The sequence below is a fragment of the Opisthocomus hoazin genome, chromosome 17, assembly GCF_030867145.1.
Source record: "Opisthocomus hoazin isolate bOpiHoa1 chromosome 17, bOpiHoa1.hap1, whole genome shotgun sequence".
NCBI lineage: Eukaryota > Metazoa > Chordata > Aves > Opisthocomiformes > Opisthocomidae > Opisthocomus > Opisthocomus hoazin.
Genome location: NC_134430.1, coordinates 6,566,398 through 6,584,960, shown reverse-complemented (window position 1 = coordinate 6,584,960; position 18,563 = coordinate 6,566,398). Strand labels below are relative to the sequence as shown.

The 18,563-nt window shown below is 52.8% G+C and overlaps 1 protein-coding gene across 2 annotated transcripts; it reads right to left on the bottom strand.

Moving 5' to 3' along the window:
- Nucleotides 1-149: 149 nt before the first annotated feature.
- On the bottom strand, nucleotides 150-18,362 carry ZCCHC17 (zinc finger CCHC-type containing 17). Of its 2 annotated transcripts, none has more exons than XM_075438048.1 (8): nucleotides 18,315-18,362; nucleotides 17,863-17,967; nucleotides 17,144-17,201; nucleotides 15,606-15,706; nucleotides 13,845-13,936; nucleotides 13,003-13,103; nucleotides 11,112-11,257; nucleotides 150-838 (listed from the first exon to the last, which is right to left on the bottom strand). In XM_075438048.1, exons 2-8 carry the CDS (start codon nucleotides 17,902-17,904, stop codon nucleotides 659-661), a joined length of 720 nt encoding a protein of 239 aa, XP_075294163.1. In that variant the 5' UTR covers nucleotides 17,905-17,967; nucleotides 18,315-18,362; the 3' UTR covers nucleotides 150-658. The 2 variants fall into 2 exon arrangements, with proteins under 2 accessions (XP_075294163.1, XP_075294164.1); XM_075438049.1 differs by lacking the exon at nucleotides 150-838 and adding an exon at nucleotides 8,318-10,694.
- Between the last annotated feature and the right edge of the window lie 201 nt (nucleotides 18,363-18,563).

Sequence of the window (18,563 nt, the reverse complement as noted above, 5' to 3'; positions counted from 1 at the left end):
CTCATCACACACCCCCTTCCCACCCCCGGGAACCTCCGAAAGCAGCCAGGACTCTCAAAAACCCCTTTCCTGCAGGCGCCATCCCCTCCCCTGCAGCCAGCCCTATTTTTTCACTCCCTGAAATGAAGCACACAAAAGAAAAGACCTGGTACAAAGTACAAGTGGAGACTGGAGAGATTTATTTTCCATCACTTACCAAGGCTGCAAACACACCACAGTTAATGTTTACATAAAATAACTCCACTCCCCCATTCGCTTCTTACTCTTCCACTCCCAAAGGTTGCAGAGAAAAACGAGCGAGGCCGGGGGAGGGTTTGCACCAAAGCCGAGCAGCTCGGCACCGTCACCGGCGCGAGGACGCAGCCCCATCGCAGGGCCCAGCGGCGCCCGGCCCCGAGCGCGGCTCCGTTCTTCCGAGGCGAGGGGACGGGCTGGTGCCATGCAGGCCCACGGGTGGGAGCAGACGGCAGCCAACGCCTGAGGAAACAGAGGACAACTCGTGTCAAAGTCAACACCTGCAGCACCGCACGCCAAGCTTGCTCCGAGGAGAGGGAAGCTCCTTGTCCCCGGAGCAAGGGGCGCGTGGCTTCAGCTCCGCTCGCTCCTCGTGGTGTGCACGGGGCAGTCGCGATGCCGGCACCCCTGCCCGCCTGCCCGCTCAGTCCCGCGGCTTCTTCTTGTGCTTCTTTTTCTTTTTCTTCTTCTGAGCCTTGCTGGGCTTCCCCGAATGCTTGGTCCTCTTGCCAGCCGGCTTAGCCCCATCGCTGTCCGAGTCCGAGCTGTCCGAGTCCGACTCGGAGGGCTGCTTATTCTTGTGCTTCTTCTTCTTCTTCTTCTCCTAGCGAACGAAGGAAAACAAATCAAAAGCCTTGCAGGCGGGAAAGCCGTCACCGGTGCTCAGCAGGACAGCGAGGCACCCTGCGCAACGAGCCCGGGGTTCACCCCGACCGCAGCCGCGCCGGGCAGGGCACGGCAGCGCCCGGAGCAGAGGCGGGGGTCAAAGTGCAAATCCCAGCCTGAAAACTCTTGGTCAAATCACCAGGAGGCCTGGCCGTCGCTCCACGGTCGGAGCTTACTCTGTTATTTATTTTTTATTAATAGAGGTTGGCAGGGTGAAGCCTTTTTGCCCACCAAAGGGGTTTCCAGCGCAGGCAGCTGGGGGGGAGCGCCCTGCCCGCCCCCCCACGCCAGCAGCAGACGGACGCAGCCCAGCGACGCCAGTGAGCTCCCGGCAGCGGTCCCGGGGTGAGGCAAGGGCCCTTGTGCAAGCAGCGGCTCTTTGCACAACCTCGAAACAGATTGCACAGCTCCGGCAGCCTCCCGCCCTCTCCCCTTGCTCACGGCGGAATCCAAGGGCAGCACGGAGCCCCCCGGGCTTTGTTTCTGCGAAGCCCTGGAGCAAAAGTTTCGCAGAGCTCGAGACCTGACATTGAGATGCAGAATAAGATCAGCTGGTGCTGGGATAAAGCTGGTAAGGAACGCTGACAGGGATCTAAACCCTCGATTTTGAGGCATCCAACAGGAATTACGAAGCAGAGATTACCCCGAGATCAGCCCCGCAGCACACCTTCCCCCGCACCTCATCGGGCAGGGCAGCCCAAAGCAGATAAAGACTTGTTAGTGACACAGTACAGCAATTTGTACATATTTAATTAGAGAGCAGTACTGGGGAAAGAGGATCCATCTGCCCGGCCCTGCTGCTGGCCCCGCTCTGCCCGTCGCTTCGTGCCCTTCCACCAAGGAGCAGCACTGACGGCAGCTCCGGGGAGCCGGCCGTGCCCGCCGAGCCCCTCGGTGACCCACGGTCCCCCGGGCAGAGCTGCAGGCAGGCCGGGCAGCCAGCGCCAGCCCCAGCCGTGCCGCTGCCAGCAGCGCAGCTGGCTTGGAAGGCATCAGCCGGCACAGTCGGCTCCTGCGCATGCATGAGCAAACGTCCACATCTGACCCCGGCACAACTCCCCTTGCCAGGTCCCTGCACACCCCCAAAACCATCGTGCAGACCAACCCTTGGAGCGAGGTGGAAGATTTGTTTTTTTTCAGGTTTATTTTAGGAAGATGCTTTGAAGCAGCAATGATTGTCCTGCAAAAACGAGGTATCGCCCCTAATGGCCCTTGGTTCTAAGGCTATAAAGGAAAGCAGCAGGCAGGTGAGAGGACCCACAAAACCAGTAATTCTGATATTTTGCATATGCTTAACATAAAGCACTTGAAGATTGCCAAGATCAGTAAGGGTTCCAGCTTTGTGTCCGAGCCCAGCAACGCTGGCCTCCACGGAGGATCCACTGATCTCATCCACAGTCACACCAACATCAGAGAGAGACCTCACTGTGCAAATGAAACAGTGGCACTGGTTTCCCAGAGAGGTGGTAGATGTCTCATCCCTAGAAACATTCCAGGTCAGGTTGGATGGGGCTCTGAGCAACGTAGTCTGGTTGAAGATGTCCCTGCTCACGGCAGGGGTGTTGGGCTGGATGACCTCTAAAGGTCCCTTCCAATGCAAACCGTTCTACGAAACGGCTCTCGTGAATTCTCATTTTATTCAAGGGCATGAAGAGGACATATGGGAAGAAGCAAACGAGGGTTGGAAGTGGAGATGGGCCAGCAAGGCAACCCAAGCCCAGGCGAGTGCCTGCAGCAGGCTCCGACACCACCAGCGAGGAACGCAGCCCGGCGAGCAACGCTTGCTGCCTTCACCTTGCTGGGGTTGAAGAATTTTTGCTTGAAGTGAGCTACACCTCCTGGGTGACCTACGTGTGCTCCCTGCTCTGGAACTGGCACAGCCATAAGATGCTGAAAACAATCTGATGCTGAAAACCAGCGTCCTGTTCCCTTCCAGAATTTAACTACGCGGCCAGGTGCCAGTGACACACGTGTTACTGCTGGCTGCGCTGGACAACGGGGGGTTTTATCCCCCGGTTGCAGCCCAGCTCCTTTCCCCCCACGCATGCTTTATCTCTCTTACTGGATGCGTCTCCTCTCGGCTGGGGCCATCCTGGGCGTGCAGCAGCATGCCCCGCGGCGGCGGTGGCACGGCGGCGGTGGCACGGCGGCGGTGGCACGGCTCTCATAGGAGCGTGAGCAAGATGCCACGGCCCTGCTCCCACGCCGACCACCACCCCGGAGGGCTGAGCTCTCCGGCAGCAGCGGTAACGGCTCTGCCGAGCCTGAACCAAAGGCTGGGGGAAGCCCAGAGCGCCAAGGCATCCCTAGACCAGGAAAAGGGGTCTTGGCAAGCCAGGCAAACAGCCCTGCTGCCTCCCCCGACCCCCCTACCTGAAAGAGGTCGAATGGTGGCTTGTTCAGAGCGCGGCTGTGCACAATGGCAGACAGACAGCCGTCAGGTGACAGTCCCACACGTAACACCAACGTGTTTCACATTCCTCTCCTGTGGAGAGGAGTGCAACGGGAGCAGCCTACAGCCCTCAAGCCAACTCCCCCACTTACTTTCTTTGCCGAGAGCACTACCAACCACCTCAAGGCCACCCTTGGGCCTGCAGAGAGTTTTACTGGGAGAGGCTTGCTGTAAGTCACCCCTGCCTTGGCAGGGCTGCTAGTGCCACACACTCCTTCCACGAGGAAGCAGCAAGCAGCAGCGAGCCCCAGGGCATGGTCCTGCCCGCCACAGGACTGCTGGCAGGATGGGGCCTCCGGGAGGACACCCACAGCCACCCTAGATGCCAAGCCAAGGGAGAGAGAACACACACGTGATTAGATGAAGAGAACAGCAGCAATCAGCCACAGACACACACGAGATACGTGTACAAAATCAGAACGACTGGTGTGGGCAGGTATTTCACAGAATCACAGCACGGTAGGGGTTGGCAGGGCCCTCTGTGGGTCACCCAGCCCAACCCCCTGCCCAAGCAGGGTCACCCAGAGCAGGCTGCACAGCACCGCATCCAGGGGGGTCTGGAATATCTCCAGAGAAGGAGACTCCACAGCCTCCCTGGGCAGCCTGGGCCAGGGCTCCGGCACCCTCAGAGGGAAGAAGTTCTTCCTCGGGTTCAGCTGGAGCTTCCTCGGCTTCAGTTTGTGCCCGTTGCCCCTTGTCCTGTCGCTGGGCACCACTGCAAAGAGTCTGGCCCCGTCCTCCTGACACCCACCCTGCAGATATTTAGAGGCATTTCTAAGGTCCCCTCTCACCCTTCTCTTCTCCAGGCTGAACAAGCCCAGCTCCCTCAGCCTCTCCTCATAACAGAGATGCTCCAGTCCCCTCCTCATCCTCGTAGCCCTCCGCTGGACTCTCTCCAGTAGCTCCTCACCTTTCTTGAACTGGGGAGCCCAGAACTGGACACAGTACTCCAGATGGGGCCTCAGCAGGGCAGAGCAGAGGGGGAGGAGAACCTCCCTCGCCCTGCTGCCCACACTCCTCTGCATGCACCCCAGGATCCTGCTCCAACTCAACCTGGCGCTGGGCAGGGCTGCCCATGGGAACTGCAGTGCTGAAGTCAGCGCTGACACCGGTTTTGTGGGTTCGGTGTGAGATACCTCCCGGCTGGGGCACCCACAGGTGCTGCCTCAGGCCTCTTCCACACCCACCCCACCCAGCAGAAAAGAACAGCCCTGGCTGGAAAGCACCCAGGTGAAGACAACTTGCTTCACAGAAGGAAGCCCGAGCATGGCAGCACACACACATTCACCCAGGCGACTCCAAGCTGAGAAACCAACACTCCTCTGTTCGAAACAAAAGGCAGGAGCAGCTGCTGAGCACAGCAAGAAAAACGAGGCAAAAAGCGGAAAAATGAGATCCCCTGCAGTAACTGACTTTTACATCCCAACTCTGCTTCATCTGCTGCAGGCTCCGAGGTGCTCACGCAGCTCACACCAAGGCAGGCGAGAACGCTGCATTTCGGTTGCGTTAATGGCGAGGGCACAGGGCTGCTCGTAGCCCTCCAGTGCCAGCCAGAACCTCCCCCTGAAGGGCAAATTGTCTGAAAATTGCCCGGGGGAAAAAAAAAAAAAAAAAGAAGTGCTCCAATGCAGAGAGCGCAGCAAAGGCTGGGTTCCACCCTCCTCCCCACGAGACATTTCTTCCATTAGCTTCAGCCACTTCCAGCCAAGTGCAGTTTCCATACGAAAATTAATATACTGGCTTACGGGAAGACAAGCCGAGCCTGTCTATGTTTCACTTAAAACCAACATATTATCCGGTAAGAGTAGGGACACAAGAGGCCCAGCTAAAGACATCGATTTAGCAGGGACTGTGTGTCGTAGCACGAGGTACCAGCTACCAATTAGGGACAGTAAAGGAAGGGAGCAAGCACCTTATTTAATGTGAAACAGAACAATTTTTAAGGAGGCAGAAGAGCAAAGAACACAAATGGCTTGGAGCCGAACACCGAGCAGAGTCTTCTGGGGCTCCAGGGACGAGAGCAAAGGACTGGATTCACTCCACACCTAGCAGACCCTTGGCAGGTAACTGTTCTTTGTCACTCCACACCAGCACTATGCTCACTGATGTCACCCAGAAGTTGAGTGTCTGCATTTTTCTGTGGGACAATACCAGGCTCACTTCAAAGTCCCCTACCCACAGACTAAGGGCAGAAGCAAATCATAACAGTCTTCAAAAGAGCACAGTAAAGAGTTAAATATTCTAGAGAAAGGGATGCAGCAAGGAGAATTTTCTCAAGCTGTTCCAGCTTGTGCACATGGTGAGAAAGTTTGACCAGACCTTAACAACTAACAGAGTTTCATTCCAGAGCTTGGGAAACTTTCTCAGCACGTGAAGGCTGAAGACAGGACAGGATGTCACGCCAGTCCCTCCAGGATTACAGGGGAAACAAAAGTACACACGTGGATATTGTGCTGGCTGAAAAAAAAAAAAAACCAACCCACTCCAAAGTCTCAGTCTTCCCTTTTTGGGGGTTTGTAGCAGCCAAACTGCTCACACCAACACATAATAAGTATTTTTTCAGTGCAGTACTGCAAGCACCACAGCATAAGCACACTCTGGACTCCAAATACCACAGGGAGCAAGCCAGCGATGGAAGAATCACAGAATGTTTGGGGTTGGCAGGGCCCTGTGTGGGTCACCCAGCCCAACCCCCTGCCCAAGCAGGGTCACCCAGAGCGGCCAGGCGGGGCTGGAATATCTCCAGAGAAGGAGACTCCACAGCCTCCCTGGGCAGCCTGGGCCAGGGCTCCGTCACCCTCAGAGGGAAGAAGTTCTTCCTCGGGTTCAGCTGGAGCTTCCTCTGCTTCACTTTGTGCCCGTTGCCCCTTGTCCTGTCGCTGGGCACCACTGCAAAGAGTCTGGCCCCGTCCTCCTGACACCCACCCTGCAGATATTTAGAGGCATTTCTAAGGTCCCCTCTCAGCCTTTCTCTTCTCCAGGCTGAACAAGCCCAGCTCCCTCAGCCTCTCCTCCTAGGAGAGATGCTCCCGTCCCCTCCTCATCCTCGTAGCCCTCCGCTGGACTCTCTCCAGTAGCTCCTCACCTTTCTTGAACTGGGGAGCCCAGCACTGGACACAGCACTGCAGATGGGGCCTCCCCAGGGCAGAGCAGAGGGGCAGGAGAACCTCCCTCAAATCATTAAGTTTGGAAAAGACCTGTAAGATCACCAAGCCAACCGTCGAAGAGCTTAACATTTTCCGCAGCAGAAGGCAGAGCTGCTGTGAAATCACTCCACGCGGGCAGCAATCCTCTGTCAAACCACAGATTTCTTGGAATTCCTGCACCCGGTCCCGGGAGACCAGCACTCCGCCGGCTGCCAGCCCGCTCACGGCTGCACAGGCAGGAGCGTTTCTCCAGCTCATGCACGGAGAGGGCAGCGCCACAGCAGAGGCGAGATTTCCGCCTTCTGCAACAGCAGCAAAGCCCTGTCCCATCCAGAGCCTCAAACCGGTCTCCAGAACCAACGGCTGCTCGTGGATGAAGCTCAGCTCGGCTCTGGGGCACACCCAGGCACCCCCCAGACCCGCAAACGCTGCATCTGTGTCAACACCTGGCGTGGCTTTTGCCCAAGCAGACCGTCCGTGTAAAGGTGCGGAGGGCCAACCAGCACGAAGACCTGCACGCTACGATTCCTCGCACGCTTGTCCAATTTGTGCCATAATTACAGTTCCACAAAAACGGAGTAAGCTTGCTTCTGTATCGCTCACCTACAAAACCTGTGTTGGGTGCTGGCATGCAGAAGAGCAGCAGGCTGGGCCACAGCCCGATAGCACTGGTTTTCCTATTGCTGGAGGTATTTTTAAAAAGCTGGAAAGTTGCTCGGGGCTATGCTTTAACAATGTTACAACAGTTCACTCCTTCCACAGGTATTTGATTTTGAGATAAGAAGGGAGGGTCCAGAACTCTCCAAGAAGTTTAAATTTTTTTCGCCAGACCCTTCTGTAAGTTATGGTCTCATTCAGAGACTTTATGTCTGTCCTTGCGAAAAATTAGAATGGATTTACAGATAGATGCCTTTCTGCATCTCCAGAGAGGTGCCAGTATGCCTTGTAGGGTTTTTGAATTCTTTAAATGAAAAATAAAAAAAAAAGAGAACAAAGTGAAATGCCACCACCCAGTTTCATTCCAGAAAAGATTCCTTATGTAAATCTAAAGGTACTATTGCACCTCTTGTTGGAGGACTACTCAGAATTAATTTGACAAGAATCCAGTCTATGGTCATTAAATAAATACAGCAGAGTTCAGAAAAGCACAGCTAAGCACAGTAAGAGAACAGCTGAAGAGCTGTGCCCTAAGCTAATGACATTCCAGAACTCATAAAACAAGTACCAGCCACAGGTGATGATGGACTAAGGCTTGACTAACCACAGGTCACTGAGCAAACAGTTAAGAAGGTGTGGATTTTGCACGAAGAGACAACATCTGCAAGCAGGCTGCCTGGAAATCTTTCACACAGTGGGAGAACAAGCAGCAAAGTCTGCCAAAAATATATCACAGGTCACATTGACGACGCAATCCCAGTGACAAAACCACCCCAGGGTAAGGAAGTTAACCAATGTATCTGAGCAGAAGAGGGGACGCTTTTGTAGAATCCAAATTCAAGGGCTTACTCCGAGTGCTGAAACAGCAGGCCTTTTCTTGAAAGACAGGGAGGAGAGAAGAACCAGCAGGGCTCCTTTCTGCTCAGCACGCCTCCCACCCACGCCGGGCCGGCACAGGCACGCTGCCGCGTTCCCACAGGAGCTCCTTCACCCCGCGACCCAGAGCAGCAGCGAGAGGGACACAGCCCAGGCAGCTGCCTGCAGCTCCTCAGGTGCTCCCCAGTACTCCCGCACAGCGCGGCGACCGCAGCACCCGCGCTTCTCCCTCACGTCTTTTCTCAGGGACTACGAGAGGCAGGAGAGCGCTCTCGTGCAGAGCACTAACGGGGTGATCTGTCACTAGAAAGATCTGTGCCCTCAGTCACACCAGAAGCCTGGGCCAGTGCAAAGACCAGGCTCCCAGCTGTCTCCTACACCTGTAAATGCTGTGGGGCTCAGGCAGGAGCAAAGTGAGGACCTGAGGAACCATCGGGAAGACAAGCATGAAAAAAGGGGGCAAGGGCCCCAGAGAAAGGAGCGGAGTCTCTGGGGAGAGCTGCAGAGCGCATGGGGACTGCAAGGGAGCATCAGATGAAGGAAACAGAAAACGTTAATCATGAACAACCAAAAATGTTAATACTACTGCTGTGACCCTAAACGGATGCTTGGTAGACAGCAGTTCCCTGCCTATTATTTAAAAATATAAGCTCTACGTTTAGGTTACAGACATCCGAGGGGATGAGGTCAGCAAGGCCATTGTTACTAGGTACACTGAGCTATTTCTACTTTGTGTAAACCCCCCCGGGGCCCCAGGCAAGCAGGGAAGTACATGGTAGCTCCCAGACAAGATCACAGCAGGCACTTGAGACAACAAGGGAGCTATTCATCTCCAGGATCCCACATCCTCCCACCAAAAAGCCCAAAGTTTTGTTTTCCAGCACTGGAAAATATCTGAAAACTTTTGATCTCCTCCTTGAGAAGGGAGGAAGATCAAAGGAACAAGCAAGATGTAAAGGCAGGCTGTTAATCCACAGACCCCCCAAAAAACTAGTCACAAGCTCAGGCCGCGACCCCCATATCCTGTAGTCTGAGCAGGGCAAGGCTCCGCAGGGAATCCCCAGCCCTGTGCACGGGCACTGGCGTGATCATGAGCTATTTGCCTACCTCTTTGTGTTAATTTTTCCCTGCAGCACTTAAATAACAGTTACAGGAGCCTTTAGCAGACAAACCATCATCACTGCTAGAGAGCAGAGCACCCAGGGCAGGAGCAGCCAGCCCTGTGAGGTGCTGCCGACGGCCCGCTCTCACCCCGCCCCACGGCAGCGGAGAGCCCAGCCTCTGGTGTCCGGGCAGGTCAGCGTCGCAGCTCGACTGGGATCCGAGCGACAACTCCGTTCAGCCACGTGCTCCCGAGGTCAGAACAGCAAGCAGAGCACACGCGTGTTCTACTGCAGCGTAACGACACCCCGCAGGCAAGTCCAAGGCCTTCTTGACTAAGAGACTGCACGGTGGGGAAGCAAAGCACATCCCGGGATGGAACCAGGCAACAGGATCTACAATCAAGAGAGCTCCAGTTCCCACCACTGGATCAGCCACCCACAGCGCTACTGAGCAAACAGGAACTGCAAATTAGGTGTCTCATTAACACTAGCTTTGTTTTGTACTGACTGTAGGGCAGAAATAGGTGTGCAACAAGGCAGGGGCTGACACAAGTCACGACACGCCCGGCTCTGCTGCACTGGTGCAGACACCACCTCCGATCCCACCACCAGCCCAGCTGCTCTTCACAGAATCACAGAATGGCAGGAGTTGGAAGGGACCTCTGTGGGTCATCTAGTCCAACCCTCCTGCAGAAGCAGGGTCACCTACAGTAGGCTGTAGAGGACCTTGTCCAGGCGGGTCTTGAATATCTCCAGAGAAGGAGACTCCACAGCCTCCCTGGGCAGCCTGGGCCAGGGCTCCGTCACCCTCAGAGTCACCCTCTTCTCCCAAATGAGAGCACGCTAAAGCGCCAGAAGCCGCATCACCAGTGAAAAACGTGACTGGAAGCAAGGCTTCAGCTACCAGTGTCAGTCACTCTGGACTGGTCTGAGTGCTGTCATCAAAACAGACTCCTCTGCTCGCTGCTGCCAGCATCCGCAGTCTCTGCTACCAGCACCAGTACTGGTTTAGCCCCACAGCGAGCCTGGCAGAACTAAGCCCTCAGAAGTTCGTTCTCACTACGCAATTGCTAACACCATCCTTGTCCCTCTCCTGTAAAAATGAAACCTGTCACCTCTCCTGCCTGTTGCCCCTCTCCAGGGATACAGGCAGGCCACAGAGCTGGAAAGAAAGAAAAAGAAACAAAAAAAAAAGAAGGGCTTTGGAAGCGTAATTAAAAGTTGGACTCCAGTTGTGAAGGGGCTGATGAAACAGTTTATTTACTGAAGTCTAGAACTGGAACACTCCTTGCTGTATAAACAGACTGACCAGCAAACGCTCCTGTTGTGGATTCAGGTCTCCCCTTCAGCACGCTCTGGAGCCAGAGTTCAAACACCGGCCATAAAAGGTCTCTTATCTCTTGACATTTCCAGAGAGACAAAAATCGCTTCGGAGCGTGGAGACGGAGCGCGCTCCCTGCGCAAACACACCCAGCGGTTCTCCCGGCGCGCGCAGACAAGCCCAGTTCACGTGGCGCTGGCTGGGTCAGGACACCCGCTGCAGCAGGGCGTTCGGCCCAGCTTAGAGAAAGGTGTCAGGGCAAGAGAAGCGAGCAGGGAGGGGACACGGGGCTATTCGCAAGAATCACAGAAATTCAGGAAACTGAAGCAATTTCTGTAAAGCCTTACAAAGAGCAGAGGGGGAGGGGGAAATCCTTTTCTCATTCTAAGAAATATCGTTTGAGGATTGTGCATTATAGCACAAAACCATCGTAAAAAGACAGTTTAGCAAGAATAAAGGGAGAAAGTATGAGAATTACTAAAAAAGTGTGCAGAGGAGATTTCTGCTTTGCTACAGAATCTGCACAAAACCGAGCCGCCTTCTCAAGCTCAGAAGTGGCTACTCAGAACCACGATGCCGCAGTAAATCACAGATGTAACCACACAGAACACATTGTCTGGCTCACTCTTCCAGGCCAGCCGTAGGGGACCTCTTACCTTTTTCCTTTTTTTTGAAGACTCGTCAGCCAGGCTGGTCTTTTTATCTCTTTCTGCTGCTGCTGCCACCTCCTCTTCCTCCTCTTCTGGAATGAGGCTATATTTGGTACCTCCAGGCTGCACGAAACACTCCTTGGCAAAATGACCTGTAAAATAGCATTGGAAGATTAGTCAGGCAAAAACTAAGACACTCTTGCACGAACAGGGCAACTGGTAGAAACTTGTCTGCACAAAGGCTTAAACAGCAAGGAAAAGCGTATGGGAAAGGGAGTAAATTGGTGTGATAGGCACCGGGTAAATAAGACCAAAGCCACAAATACAGAGGAAGTCAGCTCAGGCTGGTTCTGCCCTTTCTACTCTGGAGATATCAAAATTGACCTACTAACAGCTGTAGCAGAACCTGCAGATAGATAGCATCTGCCTGCCTGTTACGAGCAGACATCATCATTAAAAAGCAGCCTGCAAATATGCAGAATCCAGTACAAAGTTCGGGAATTCTCTAAAATGGTATTTTAAAGATGGTTATCTGCCACTACAGAGAACAGAGCATTAACTCCAGCTTAACTATTCACTCTGTGGCTAAATAACAGAAGACAAATAGGGTGCAGCAAGAACTCTGCGTACAAAAAATTACTTTATGCCTCAGCAACTCGCAAAAAGCTACCAAAAAGGCATCACATAAGCCAACTTCCCACTGCTGAGCTAGGCAAAACACAAAAATTTCACCACGTTACAGAAACTAAATGCTTGTTTTCAGCTCTGCAACACTGCTCACAAGCTAACACAGTGTTCCCAACAACTGATCAGCAATTTCTAGTGATCGTTCTTCACAATGAAATGATCTGGTGAAGCCATGTGTTTACTTCTTAAAATGCAAAAACGGAATGGGGCCTCAGCTATAAGACACATTAGCACAAATACTGCAAGAAGGGAGCCCATACTGATCCCGTACTCAGCAGGAAGGTTCTTTACAGGAAGCTCAAAGGCATACAATTTTAAAAAATAAACCTTTATAAAGGGAGTTCAACAAGAGCAACGACAGGGTCCTGCACCTGGGGAGGGACAACCCCAGGCACCAGTACAGGCTGGGGCTGACCTGCTGGAGAGCAGCTCTGTGGAGAGGGACTGGGAGTGCTGGGGGACGACAGGGTGACCATGAGCCAGCAGCGTGCCCTGGCTGCCCAGAAGGCCAATGGTCTCCTGGGGTGCATCAAGAGGAGTGTGGGCAGCAGGGCGAGGGAGGTTCTCCTCCCCCTCTGCTCTGCCCTGGGGAGGCCCCATCTGCAGTGCTGTGTCCAGTGCTGGGCTCCCCAGTTCAAGAAAGATGAGGAGCTACTGGAGAGAGTCCAGCGGAGGGCTACGAGGATGAGGAGGGGACTGGAGCATCTCTGCTACAAGGAGAGGCTGAGGGAGCTGGGCTTGTTCAGCCTGGAGAAGAGAAGGCTGCGAGGGGACCTTCGAAATGCCTCTAAATATCTGCAGGGTGGGGGTCAAGAGGACAGGGCCAGACTCTTTCCAGGGGTGCCCAGCGACAGGACAAGGGGCAACGGGCACAAACTGAAGCAGAGGAAGCTCCAGCTGAACCCGAGGAAGAACTTCTCCCCTCTGAGGGTGACGGAGCCCTGGCCCAGGCTGCCCAGAGGGGCTGTGGAGTCTCCTTCTCTGGAGATATTCCAGCCCCGCCTGGGGCTGTGCAGCCTGCTCTGGGTGACCCTGCTTCGGCAGGGAGTTGGACTGGATGATCCAACTCCTACCATTCTGTGATTCTGAGTTCAGCTACATCTTTCCTTTTCGTAACAGGTGATAGACAAGGTATGTCATTATAATCCTATCACTACCTAGTTAGAACAAGGCTACACCAAAAGACTAAGACAACGCTGCACAAACCAACCTTTGCAACCGCATTTCTTGCACACAGTGTTCAAGACAGCCTCAAGCGTGATCTTCTGACTGGTATAGTCTCTGAACGTGCGTTTCTTCCGCTCATCTTGACTGGAAAGACAAGGACAGTTCCATTTTCAATCCACTCATCTTTATCCTAGCATATTTACATGGACAGGATCTAAACAGAAGTTATTTCAAATGTTGCTCTAAAAGCACCACTTGGCTAATCCAAAGAGGAGAGCTGACCAACTGTGCATTAGAACAAACCACACTGTTAGCAGTGTACTACCTGTCATCATCTATTTTTGACGTTCACCGAGCACTCTCTACACAAAGCAGACAGACGCAGGGAGCTGTGGTCACAGCTTTATGCTAACCTCTGTATTATGTATGCGAATACACACACACGTAGCTGTGCAGTGTGAAAATAAAGCAATTTTATTTGACCTGCAAGGGATGTCGCAAGGTAAGGCAGACAAGGAAGCTCTGAAACACCCGAGCAGTTACCATTTGATTTCGTAGTATGTGTAAGCAAGACAGCTCCCCAGCTGGAAATAACAGCCCTTCCAGCACAAGCGCCCGGCCATCCCAATGCAGGAATGAAAATCCTGCCGCGGTGTGAAGGGCTGGAGCTCCCAGCAGCCTCCACCAGCGTAGCCAAGGGCGTGCCTTCAGTCAGCCCCGCAGCCAGCCAGCGCGTCACTGGGGGGCTCCGAGAGGTCCCTTGCCCTCCAGAGGAGGGGGGGCCTAGAGAACGAGCGTGGCAGGAAAGCCAGGAAGGCACGGCAGGGAAAAGCAGGTGGTAGCAACCCGTCTATCTGTCATACTCTGCTCAGTAGATTTACCTACTCAAGGGAAACATTGTTTGGATCGAGGTCTTTTCCCGTGCCTTGGTTAACAACCTTCATGGAGAGGGAAAGCTTCAGTTTGTCATCTTTCATCTGAAAGAGGAAGATATGTAACAGGAAGAGTAAATGACAACAACGTTAACCAACGCCCTGTGTCTGGAGGCCTGCAGAATAGGAAGGAAATCATTGGTTAGCAAACAGCAGCACCACAAGGGAGATGGCATGAAAGTGTTTTTGTTTCACTAGTTTGTAGCCGTGTTTGTTTGTAGCTGTGTTTAAAGTATTCTAGCTAATATAACAGCTTCTGTTAAGCAGCTGTCTCAGTAATAAGACAAGATCAAACTACAGGTCTGTTCAGATCAACATTCTGCTTTCAACACGACCTAACCCAAGAGCTGCAGAAGAAAGCGCACGTTTGGAAGCTTTGCTGTAATTCTCAAATCGTCCACTCCCCAGGCAGTTCTGCCTGCACCTGTACTTTGGCTGACTTGAACCCTGAAAAATAGAGCTTTATATTCTTTTTCCCATTTCGATCCTCTTCGGAGACTAAAAATGTTTTAAGTATCTCTATTAGGGGCTTACTCTTCTCTGAATCCCAGTAACTCCTTGATTGCCACATTATCACTTTAGATGTAAGAGCAGAAGTTGTATGTTTGGGGGTTTTTTGGGTGTTTTTATGGGGTTGGTTTTTTTCATTTTGGTTTGGTTTTTTTACACCTTTCTTGCATCCTTCTGCTTTTTCACCCATGCAGCTATTGAAGGTATTTCTGTTTTGCCTGTACATGACATCCATCCAGTTATTTGCAGACAACCTAACAATAAACTCCTCTGCTGTCCATCTCTCCAACACACTTCTGCCCCTTGCCTCTACAGCAAAGCAGCCAGGAACCCAATGACTGTGTTCCAGATAAAGAAAACAGTGGCTTAATAGAAACTCATACAAACAAAACAAAAAAAATTAAAAAATTTTAAAAAGCACACCACAGATGGCTAAAAAGAATCTGTGAAGTCCTTCATATCGTTTTTCTACACTGTGTAAATACAACCAAGTTTCTCAACCCATTTCCCTTACCTCACACAAAATTAAGTCCTTGTTTTGCACATCAACCCGATTATCTTCTTTCAAAAAAAAACTGCAAAGCATTTACGGCCAAATCCTGTGCAACTTCGAACTGAATGCTTCCACCTTGATCCCAACAAAGCCTACTGTCACATCTTCTGCAGAAAAAGCAATGTAGATTGGGGGGGGGGGGGGGGGGGAATGTATAATGCTCTTACTTCAAAACAAACAAAAAGCCTCTGTATTCTCTCTTGGAAATAATTCACTGCCACTGATACTTTCCCGGAAATAAACAAACAAAAATCTCAGCTTCTTCCAAGAACGGGCCTGTCGCTCAAAACAGTTAAAGAACTGTGTTTACGCCAGCTCTTATCTTGGCATCCTCTTCGGGTCTCATTCAGCCACCACACCCCACAGCTAAGGGGACACAAGCTGCGAAGGGGTGCGCAGGGGAAGAGCGGGAAGCGTTCTGCTGTTTTTCAGGCAAAAGCTTTTCTCAAGTCCCTTTATCTGGACTGCCCCGTTGCAAGTCACAGCAGCGCTGTGTCCAAAGTCACATCTGGAGGTAAAGGGAATTCACCCAACAGAGGCCATGAAACCCCGACATCACGATAGAACACACAGCCTCTGTGCGCCGATGTTCTCAGTGTTTTTCAGTATATTTGATCTACACAGCACTAAAGAGATAAAAATTAACATTACCTCTTTTCCGATAAGCTTCACCCATACTTTGTCCCCAACATCTACTATCTCTGAGGGTTTATCCACACGGCAGGAGGACATGTGAGTCTTATGGACAAGGCCTGGTCATGGTTTTGGAAGAGAAGAAAGGGAAAAAAATAAAGACAAGTCACCACTGAATCTCAGTTTTGCCCTCTAGACAGCAGTCTCTGAAGTAGGGGGGATGCGGTACAATCCTTTGAGGTACGGGAAGAAAAGATTTTTGTACCATGAATAAATAAAAAAAACTAATAGTGCTTATTTGATATTTAGCTCATCCTTTTTCAATTTCTCTTTTTTGAGTATGCTTTATAATGTACATATGATTAGTACAGCAGTACATGTATATAATTTATATATAAATATGTGTATATTGGGGGTGCTCAAAAATTTTTTAATCACTAATTTTAACTGATTTTCACTGCTCGTGCACTGGGGGTGCACAATCAAAACCGTCTGCAGACCTCTGCTCTGGGAGACAGGGAACATATTCAGGGTTTGCCCTAAGCAAAACCGACCATCTCTTTCCTCCAGCACGTTACGGCGGTGAGAATCAGCTAGCTGCAGTAATCCAACATAAAAGCTCATGAAGATCCGCTCCAAACCAACTCAGAGAAGCAGGCCTCCACAGCAATGTCTTTGCACTCAAACTATCAGACACCCGTCCTGAACACTGCAGCAGGCACTCACACCTCTGCCCTCCTGCCAGTCCGCTGAGGCCACCCCACGCCGAGAGGATAACGCGCCCAGGTCACGCACCAGCAACACAGCACTTTGCTGGCAAAGTCAAAGGCTGCCCTGAGCTCCTGCGCCTGCAAGGTCACACAGCCCCAAAAATGTTTTTAACTTGCAGGGGTGACATGTGGGCTGCGGGGTTATATGAGGGAGGACAAATACAGAAACACGCCGTGCTGTTCAAGCTCCTGTTGCAGGGCCTGTCTGCGTCCAAAGCGACTTCCTCCAGCAGCCATGCTTCTGTCCAAGAACTTTTATTAGAACTGGCACTATAGTGACTGGGCACTTCACGAGGAGAGGGGAGAAGGAAGGGGCTATCTGTGGGGAGAACACCCCCTGTCAGCTGCTGTTTTTGTAAAATCAGGTTGCTTGACTCTGCAAGTTTCCCACAAACATAGACAGAGCTTTGAGTCAGCCTTTCCAGTTTATTTATCTTAGCTTCACTCCAGGTTTTTTTTTTATTAACTCATTCATATCAGCCATGAAAGAAATCAGTTGGGCAAACTAACTATAGAAAGTTTCTACAGTTCGTCCAATACCTTAAAGCGATTCTCCACAATACCCTGAAGTTACCAAACTGCTCTCCGAGTCTCTGTATTCATGCAAACACACCACCATGTCCTAAATACTTTCGATGAACCTGAATTTCTTCCTAGGTTACGAAAACAATCAACAACTCTTCTGAGCTTTTCTAGAAAGCTAGTAAGCCTTTAACTCCGAGGACAACTGCTCAGCTCGAACACACCAACATGAAACTACATCTGAACAAAAGAAGAGAAACAAACCTTGTTTCCTGCAGCCTGGAATTTTTATAAATGCCCCATATTCCGTCACTGTAGCAACCTGTGAAGAAAATCAATACAACACCTAAGGCAAAGCGCTTCACAGAACACCTGCTTGCAAACCACAGGTTAGAAGATGCACAGAAAGTACGTGCTTCTCCTGCTCTCCTTCAGTTTTAGATTTCGAGGCAGGTTGGACACTGCAATGCTTGGTAACCTGCAGGAGGCACGGTCAGCCAACTGCTCCCGTTCTTCAGATACGCATTTTATATAACCAAATGCTTTGGGTGGGAAAGGGCCTTTAGAGGCCATCCAGCCCAACCCCCCTGCAGTGAGCAGGGACATCTTCAGCTGGCTCAGGGTGCTCAGAGCCCCGTCCAGCCTGACCTGGAATGTTTCCAGGGATGGTGCATCTCCCACCTCTCTGAGCAACCTGTGCCAGGGTTTCACCACCCTCACTGTAAAAAATTTCTTCCTTATATCCAGTCTAAATCTGCCCTCTTTCGGTTTAAAGCCATTACCCCTTGTCCTACAGCAACAGGCCCTGCTACTACACGTTCATAGCTACATGCACGTACCCTGAATGCACAGATAGCTACGCACAGGCACGTACACACGCGGAACAGGGCTGCCAGCTACCCGCCCACCACTGAAGGAAGCAGTGACAGACACAACAAACTCCGCAGCCAAAGCAGCACGGCACTGGCCGGAACACCTCGCACCTCTCCCTGGAAGATGGCGTAGAGCTCGGGCAGGGCCTCCATCGCCGCGGCCTCCGGGCGGGAGCCGCTCCCCCCGTCCCGCCGAACTCACCCTGCGTCAGAGAGCTGCCTCGGGAAGAGACGGTTCATTAAGGGAGGAAACCGCCCGCGGCCAGGCCCGTTAGCGGATTATCCCAGCCCGACTCAGGCTGCAGCCCGGCCCCGGCCCCCCACCCCCGCGATGCCGCTCCCAGCGGGCCCCGGCCGCCTCTGCCCTCCCAGCGCGGAGCTGCGCGGCCCGCAGCGTCCCGGGGAAGGGAGGCGGCTGGGCTGGGCCGGAGGCCGCGGGGACCCTGCACAAGCCCGGTTCGGACAGGCGAGGCGGGACGGCCCCTGCCCTACCCGGCGGCCGCGGGGAGCCCAGGGCCCGTCAGAGCCCGGCGCGGCACCCCCCAACCGCCACCATCACTCACCCCCTCCGGCCGCCGCCATTTTGCTCCCTCCACACACCCCTACCTCTCCTTGAGGCGCCTCTCGGTCCGCCAATCGGCGCGCGCTATGATGGCGAGTGGCAGCCCCAAGCCAATCGGCGTTGCTCGTGTTAGACTGCGCCCGCCCTCCGACTCCAACGACCAATCGGCGCGGGGAGCGCTCGGCGGCGCGGGGCGCCTCTCTTCCATCACCCGCGCACCAGAAGTACGGCAGAGGTGGGCGGGTCATCC